The sequence below is a fragment of the Dasypus novemcinctus genome, chromosome 14 (genome assembly GCF_030445035.2).
Source record: "Dasypus novemcinctus isolate mDasNov1 chromosome 14, mDasNov1.1.hap2, whole genome shotgun sequence".
NCBI classification, from domain to species: Eukaryota; Metazoa; Chordata; class Mammalia; order Cingulata; family Dasypodidae; genus Dasypus; species Dasypus novemcinctus.
The window spans coordinates 19,355,511-19,364,032 of NC_080686.1; the positions used below are offsets into that span (position 1 = coordinate 19,355,511).

Below are 8,522 nucleotides of genomic sequence, written 5' to 3' on the forward strand. Positions count from 1 at the left end.
ACCCAGGGCACTTAGGCTGAGCAAACTCTGAGTTCCATTATTAGCCCAGTTATCTCATTTAAAGACATCCCAGCTGACTCAGGCAAATGCATCTCAAAATTTAAGTAGGAAACTCTTGAAAATGTCAAAGCCTTTAGGAGCTACAGGAGTAAAATTCTAATCATGGAATTTCAGATCCAAGGCCAGACAGCACGTGGGGTTCTTGGGGACCTGGGGAAGCCTGCACAGCAGCCTCCAGTCACATTTTGTGGATAATCTTCCACACTTTCTGTTATGATTGGCCTCCGCTGGGGAATCGAGCCCCTTTGATGCCCCATGGGCTATGGGCAGAGGCAGTGTTGTAATCAACTCAGTCTATCACTTCTGATTTGCCTTGCCCCTCTTTCTTTACCTGCTTTTCTCTCTTTTTCTTGTCCCTCTCCTTTGTTCCTTCTTCCCTTAATATTTATGGAACCTCTTCTACATTCCAAGTTCTGCATCAGGCTTTAGGGAGAGGAGGAAACACAGAAGTAACAGGGGCAACAGGTGGGAAAACCAGGGGCAGAGGACTTGGAGCCTCCAGGCAAGCTCTTGCTCTGTGCCTTAACCTTTATTTCATGATGAATTCAGGAAAGACAGTTGTCTGTTAACCAGGGTTTGAGCCAGGTCTACACAGCTATCACAAAAAAGAGAAAAGAAACCACTCCTTAGATAAAGGGTTGTGCTTGATTCGAAAAATCTTTTATTTATCTGATAGTGAAATTCTGTTATTTTCTCAGTTGTATATTGATCAGGAAGGGACTTCTTGAGGGTGTAGAATGGATTTGTGTTTCCGTTTGGAAATCATTTGCTCCAGGGAATCAAGTGACATTTTTTTTTTTCCTCAAAGGACTAGACCTCATATCTCTCAGATCTGAACTGTGGATGCCTTGTGTTTGGTCCCCACTGTTTAAAATGGAATAATCCATCAATAATTAAAACTTTGGATATATTCCTAAAAATCTGGGTTTCAGGTTTCTTTGGAAGAGTCTGGAAATGTTGGGATGACATTTCCAAGGGAAACAATTGGCTACAGCTGAGTAGATACCCAACTTCTCTAACTTGCGAGAGTCCTCATCACTCCTTACTGCTTCCTGACACTGATTGCCAAGTACTGCTTGCCATTAATCACCTGCTTCCAGACAGGCTTCAAACACTTACATTACTTGCATCTCTAGCTCAGAAGGAGGGTTCCCAAGACTCCAGCTGGAAGTAGAAATTAGTTTACCAAGGATTAAGAAGGTAGGTGGTGGTGAGGTTCTGTGGGCGGTGTGGCCCTGTGACCTTTTCCCACCCATCAAGAAGAGACAAGTCTTCTAACAATAGTTGACAATAGTATAGGTCTTTGAACAGTCCAGGGACTCTGGCCGAGTTGGACCAGAGGGGATGGCTGCTGGATGGTTTGAGTATCTGATGGGCAACTTTGATGGACTGAAGACTAGAGACTCATCCTCACTTTTCCAGAACTGCTAAACTTAAAAACAAAATAACACTTTTTTCTTATGAGCACAAAGGAGAGGGTTGGTGGAGGTCCTGGATAAATGACTAAGTCGATGTGTGTTGAGTTGCAGGTAGTTTCAATTGGAAAAATGAGGAAAGGTTACATTTCTTATACCTGAGTGTTGTCCCAAATGGTTTCGTTCATATGAAATGGTTGCAAGCTTCTTGCATAATTGGAATTTGCCTTAAAAATCTGCTATTACCTATACAAAACACTCAGAATATCTTTCCTGATTATTTGGCCACCATATTTCATTCATTCATTCATACATCCGTTCACCAGATATTGGAGACCTACTATCTTCCTAGGGTAGGGTTATACAACAATGGGCAGGATATAATCCCACGTTCTTCCAATTCTTGGTAGTGACCAGAATGGGAGATGGGAGCTGGAGAGAAAGGGAATTGACTGCAATCAAGAAGTTTGAAGATTTAATTCTGTTTCTGTTCTTCTACTGCTGGGCAACCTCGGGCCAACTGCTTACCCTTTCTGGTCTTCAGTTTCTTCATTTGTAAAAGGGGCTAAATTATGTGTGGCTTCTTATCGACTTCTAAAGTACTTTGCTGAAGAAAAGAGTCAAGCACATCTGGATATAAATGCAGGTGTCTCTATATAACACACAGCCAGTTCCTTTATTAGGTTTTGATTTATCTTCACATATATGGTTTCCAGAAATGACTGTGGAAATATATTCTGTTTTGAGCCAATGGTGTTTACTCACCTAAGATTTTATGTATAAAGAATGAAATGAAAATGTGTTTGCAGACTCAGCTGTGGGGAGAGAAAGAGGCCCAGCAGTTATTCTGTCAAAAGCAGATAGTTTTACTGTCTCTGTGCCTAGAATTTACTGTAGAAACCCAAAGGCTGTCGAGGACCTTAGAAAAGGAGAGACTCACAAGAACGTTATGCTTGGGTTTATTATATCTATGTACAAGTAAGCATTTATTGATGTTTTGTGGAAAATAATGGAGAAGGTAACAAAATTTATTTTAGCCTGAAAATGAGATAACTGCCATAGACCAATGCTGAGCTTAAAGACTCTAAAAACACAGAACCTGAAATGACAGCTTTCGAGATGTTTAGTTATCCAGTCAATAAAGCAAATTCTAGAGTGCAAGCAACACGTGACAGGAAACACAGTCAACGAGGCAGTCTCTCACTGGGGCAGAGAGGAAGGCTTGCTGGGGTTGGGGTCACCAAGGAGAAAGGGTGTTAAAACCTCATGAATCCTCCATATCTCTTTTCCATCTCGGGAACTTCCTTTGAGTAACTCTCACCTTCTTCGTCTGAGGGCAGAGAGTCGGCAAAGCGCTTCAGGAAGCCCCCATACCTTTTCTGGTAGTCCATCCACCACTCTGGGCGACCCACCCTTCTCATGAAGCCACCATATCGCTTCTGCAGTTCTTTGGCTTCGTCTTCCAGTTGGGGGCTCCTCTTCAAACCTCTCATGAACCCCCCATATCTCTTGCTCACCTCTCCATCATTCTCGCCGCCCTCTTGGTGGTGGCTGCTCTCGCGGTTGTCCCCTGTTGCCAGCAGCTCTCTCAGCAGATCTGAGGAATTGGCCAGGGCATCATCTTCTGCATCCTTCTTCATGAAGCCACCGTATCTCTTGGCAAGGGTCTCGCCTCCATTGGCCTCTTCTTCTGGCTCCATGGGATACAGCTCATCCATTTTCTTCATGAAACCTCCATACCTTTTCATGAACCCCCCGTACTTTTTGGCCAGCAAATGGTTCTCCTCCTGTTTGCCATTTTCTTGGAGGGTGTTTGTGCCGTCTTGAGAAAGCTCCAGTTTGGACAGCTGCAGAAACTCTTTACAGGTGCCCCAGGTTTTGAGAGAAGGCAGTTTTCCTTCACATTCCAGTGTGCAAGCCTGGAAAACGAATTTGATTTAATGAGAAACAGAGGTCTCCAGGATTTCATTAAGTAAATGCAAAATTTTGTGGACCACAGCAGGCTTGCTTTGTGATGGAAATCCCCATATAATAAAATCATCCCCTTTTTCTTATCAAAACTTCTCATCACACTGGGCAGGCAAATGAAACAAATAATAACCAAAAGGGGGAAAATGGATGGTATTAGTAGAATCAAACGATAAATTTGTCTTTGGATGTTGCCAGGTTGTGTATCTGTGCCATTTCAATATTTTTAAAAAGGTTTTCCCCACCCTAGTTTAACTTAGATTGGCTGCTTTCACAATCTAATTTCACTGGATAATTTTCCACTCCATTTCATTTCATTTGGGAGTTTTCTAACCCAAAGTGAGAAATTTCTTTTTACCTATTTAGGCACATGTCCCTTAAAATTCCTTTTATTATCAAGTTAGCTGCAGATAAAATCAATATTTATAATGTAAGACTTCTTTGCTTCTCGAATTGGTATTGTATTCAAAATGGTGCCCGATATTATTGCTAATACTTGCAGTCTTTAAAGAAAAACAACAATTTCAAAACAAGGATGGGAAGACATCTTAAAAACTTGATTAAAATCCTTGATTTACTTGTACTATGATACATAGACTTGCTGAAAGTAGAGATGTTTTGCTTTTCTTTTTTCTTTGACTAATTAAAACAGATTTTATCATCTTAACCAAATGTTTGTAATGATGAGAATATGAAGTTATACATATGCAAATATTCAAATCACTCACATTTTCCCTTTTAACATTTAGTTACTGGCATGCAGAAAAAATCTTTTCCAATGAAAGTCACATTATTTAATAAAATAGGAATAATCAGCATACAATTCTTTTCTTTTTATTCCACAACAAATTATAATAATTGGGAAGCATTAGGCAAAATTTTCTAATGATCTTGTAAAGATTCTCTTTTATTCAACAGATCATTTGGGCACAGAAAAGAGTCATGATACCCGAAGTCTATTTATAGAATCCAGTATATTAGCCCTTGGTATAGATGAAAAAATCAGGTTCTTTCTTGATATTTAAAAATATACCAGTACCTTGATAAAAAATACATACATATTATTTTCAAAATCAGAGAAAACATTATTCATACAACACGTCTTTTAGGGTAAATATGTACTCAGCTCTAAATTTGATTATTTAACCTTTGTGTCTAAGACAAATATATCATTAAAATTTTAAAAATATCTAAAAATAATTTAATTAAAATAGATCTGTTAGTTTTGATATCGGACTGAAAATGAAGCATCACTGGTAAACTTGAGATGTTCAAGAGGCAATAATATTTCCATTCCAAAATAAAATTTCAATAGTCTCTTTGCCAAAAACCAACATTGCATGTTTTATATACATTTACCAAAGTCTTTTAAAAGTAGATGATTTGGGGTTCTATCAAAACAAATAATCAAAATACACACTCATATTAAAGAAATGGTGCTAATTTAAATGTACCTATAGCTAGCTACCTGTGCATCTATTACAGTGTTTATCATAGTCTGTATTATGTGGTCAATATCATATTAGATGGTAAATTCCCCTTACTTAATGGTAAATTCAATTTGGATATCAGTGATTGCATGCTTGCTCATCCATTCACACTCCACAGAACCAATCACCAATGTCTCTCACATGGTAGAAGCTCAATAAATATTTGAAAAATTGGTTTTACTACACATTTTGGCTAGGCCACCTCATTTCCCACTTGCCTTTTGCATCCTAGCTAAAATTCCAGAACGGTTGTAATTTAGCAACATAGCCATTAACAAACACTTTGCCACTGAGAAAAAACAACCTTAGGTGTAAACCCCAACATAAAATGCATCCATTCCTTATTATTCAAAATCATTATTATTTACAAGACTGATCTTTTTATTGGTGATTTCTTATTATCTATTTTTTTTCAAATTGTTTATATTACCTGTGACTGCCACACCGGCATCTGGATTAAAAATAATAATAAAAAGTTACAAAAACAACAGCATAAAAAGCAGTGAGGATAATTTTGGAAAAGACAATTAATTTCCCCACTAAAATTGAATTAAATGGTGAGAGGTGGGGTGGAAAGAAGAGAGAGAAATCGCAGTTTTTGGTGATATTGAGGGAAGTACTGTCTGCCAGAAAATGAACACTGTTCAAATCCCTCTACAATGGAAAAAAGAAAGATTAGCAGCATTTTGGGAGCTTGGTGAAATCAACAGATTAAATGAAATATTTGAAAAAGCATTGTTAAAGATCAGTCCTATCAATTCCACTGAATCACACAATTTACGTAAATCTGAGCTTAGATGATGTGATTTGAAAAATTGTACTAGAATCCACCTAAGGTTTATGTGAACCTCAGAGAAAGAGAGACTTGTGGTTGTACTCTGTGCATGTCCAGCAGTGAGCAAACTGCATGGGTTGGCATGGCTTACAAGCACAGGTCTACAGTAGAGAGAAGAAAGGTGGACGAAGACTATTATTTCCTGATCTAAGGGGAAACATTTTTCTCATGGTCTGAATATTTTTCTCAAACTATGTATGTATCTTTTTTCTCTAAGGCCATATTAGCACACAGAAAAATAAATGGATCCAGCTAAGTCAGACAAAAAAGCATTTCATCTGAAATGTATGCCTTGAATGTATTTGGAATCTTTTCCTAAGTAGTCTTCTTCATTTTATGCATCTACTACATACATAAAATTTCTTCAAAGGCTCAAGTGGAGCCGCCATCCTTGGATTAATAACTCTCCATTGAGTTTTTAAGTCATCACAGAATTGCATCAAATTGTGAAGTGAGTGCAAAGGAGTTATTTGGGGAGCTAGTTCAAATGAAGGACCGTGGGCCCAGAATCCCGAGATTTCTCATCCAGAGCCCCAAGGGTTATTCGAGGGCCATGGACTATGATTAAAACGAGAGTTTTTTTTTTTTTTTGTTATGGACTTTTTGTTCTGGTGGTGGGGCTTATCTTTGGACTGTCACCACCTCTTAAACTGGCCGTCTAACCTCTCCTGTGGTTTATTTTCACGACAGAATTAAACGGCTGTCTTAGTAAGTATTGCCAAAGTACAGTCAAAACAAGACACGAGCTGAATACCAGCGTGACTTGCCGGTAAGACAACTGCCGTCCACTGCGCTTGCCCCTTCCTCTCTCTTTATCTCTTTCCCATCCCTTTGCTCTTTCCTATCCACAGGTAAGAGCCAGGGCTTGAGGGACTGAGGCTAGAAAAGCTGGAGAAAAGAAGTCTGAAGACAGGCGACGGTAATAAAAATTAACAACCCTGACACCGCCACATTTCCTCTGGGTGAGTTGGTGGGAAGGATGAGAGGATGGTTGTATGGGGATGGGACCCTCATCAGGGGTTTGTTGGAAATTGTCCTTTTGGAGAGCTGAGGCAACCACCCGGTGCTCTCCGAGGTGCTGAAAGTAGCCTACCTCGGGGCGTCCGCATCCCCGGGGTAAACAAACCTGCTTTGCGTGGAGGCACAGCCGCCCTTCCCCGACCTTAGGTAGCCGTAGGTGCCAGAAACTGAGAGCTAGGGCGGGACTCGGTCAGTGCTCGGTGAACAGACGGGACACACGGGCCTCTAGGGGTCTGCACTGCTGCGGCTCGCGCGGCAGGTGACCGAGACGCGCCGCGCAGCGGACGGTGGCGGGGAGGTCCACAGACCCTCGCCGCCACCTGCTCAACCTCCCCGCGACACACTCACCAGAGGGTTGATGTCAACCGGGCGCGCCAGGCGGCTGCACGACGCACAGTCCTGGCTGCATTCCGCCCGAACGAGGGCCAGGAGCCCGGGGCTGAGCGCCAGTAGCCAAGCGCAGAGTCTCAGGAACCGCGCCATGGGCTGCGGGGAAAAAAAGGGACGTGCGTTCCGAGGCTGCCCAGGCGCAGAGGGACCCCACCTGGGGCGTTCGAGGATCCAGAGCTCGTGGGGAGGGGCGTCCCCTTCCTGGGTCCCACCCGCCCACCGAAGCCATTTCGGGAGGCCGGGGAACGGCTCAGCTCGCCTTCAGCTAACTGGACGGCGCGCTCTCCTCCGCCCGGGGCGGCTTCTGAAGAGAACGCCCGAGACCAAGTGCGAGAGCCCGCGCAGGAGGCGCGACAGCGATCCGGGTCACAAATAGGGACCCGGAGAAAGTTGGGGAACCCCATGCAAGGGCACGGAAAACGAATCCGAGCAGGCGAGACGGTTGCAAACGCACGCAGCGACTGCGCGCTTGGGGCAAGTTCACTCACGTTGCGGCTTTTCGGATGCAACCGCGCTGGCTGGCGACGGCGGGGCCCAGGAAGGAGTCTGGAAGGGAAAGGAGAAGAGGGCAGGTGAGGAGAGCGCGTCCCGCGCAGCCAGCCCCGTGCGGCCGGAGAGCGCGCGCGGTCCTTACCGTCGCTGTCCTGCGGTGGTCGCCGGGGCGCGCTGCCGGCGGGGCTCGGAGCGCCTGCCTCGCCTGGCGGTGGGGGGCTAGCGGAGGCTCGCGCCACTTTATAATTAGCCCCAAACCGCAGGAGGCGCGCGAGCCCCAATCGCCGGAGGGCTGCAGCTGACGCAGGCCCTACGCCAGCCCGCGCGGCAGCCCGAGGGAGGGGGCGGTAGTCCCGGACTCCCGAGCTGCCCCCCAGGGCCCGGGCTGTCGTTGGGGATCGCTTGAATGCTCCCCTGTAGGGTCGCTGGGACTTCGGAGGGAAGGCAGGGGTGGGATCGAGCCAATGATTTGCGCCGTGGGGGCTTTAGGGGGTGCACTTAGATTTCTGGAATGCGTTGGCGACCCTCCGCGCGCGGGTGACCTGCCCTTCCCGGTCTCCTCCCGGGGCGCCCTGGTTGGTTCCCGTCTGGCCAAGCACAACCCCCGCTACTGTCGTCATTTATCCAAGCCTGTCTCCCCACTGGGCTCCGAGGTCCTTCACGCCATGTCGAACAACGTCAGGCGCGTAGTAGGCGCTCAATAAATGGCTATGAATTAGCGAAACTTTCCGGAACTCCTAAAGTCTTTGGGGACAGAGTTCTCCATTTTCCTGATAGCGCAGCGCCCAGGCAAGCACGGAAGCGGGGAGTGAGGAGGAATGGGGGAGGCCGAGCGCCCACGCGGGAGGCTGG

At 44.7% G+C, this 8,522-nt stretch overlaps 1 protein-coding gene across 1 annotated transcript; it reads right to left on the reverse strand.

The window, feature by feature from the left end:
• Positions 1-2,418: 2,418 nt before the first annotated feature.
• On the reverse strand, positions 2,419-8,086 carry PENK (proenkephalin). Its single transcript, XM_004465265.4, has 4 exons — positions 7,813-8,086; positions 7,667-7,724; positions 7,137-7,274; positions 2,419-3,394 (listed from the first exon to the last, which is right to left on the reverse strand). The coding sequence occupies exons 3-4, from the start codon at positions 7,269-7,271 to the stop codon at positions 2,732-2,734; spliced, it is 798 nt and encodes a 265-aa protein (XP_004465322.1). The 5' UTR covers positions 7,272-7,274; positions 7,667-7,724; positions 7,813-8,086; the 3' UTR covers positions 2,419-2,731.
• Between the last annotated feature and the right edge of the window lie 436 nt (positions 8,087-8,522).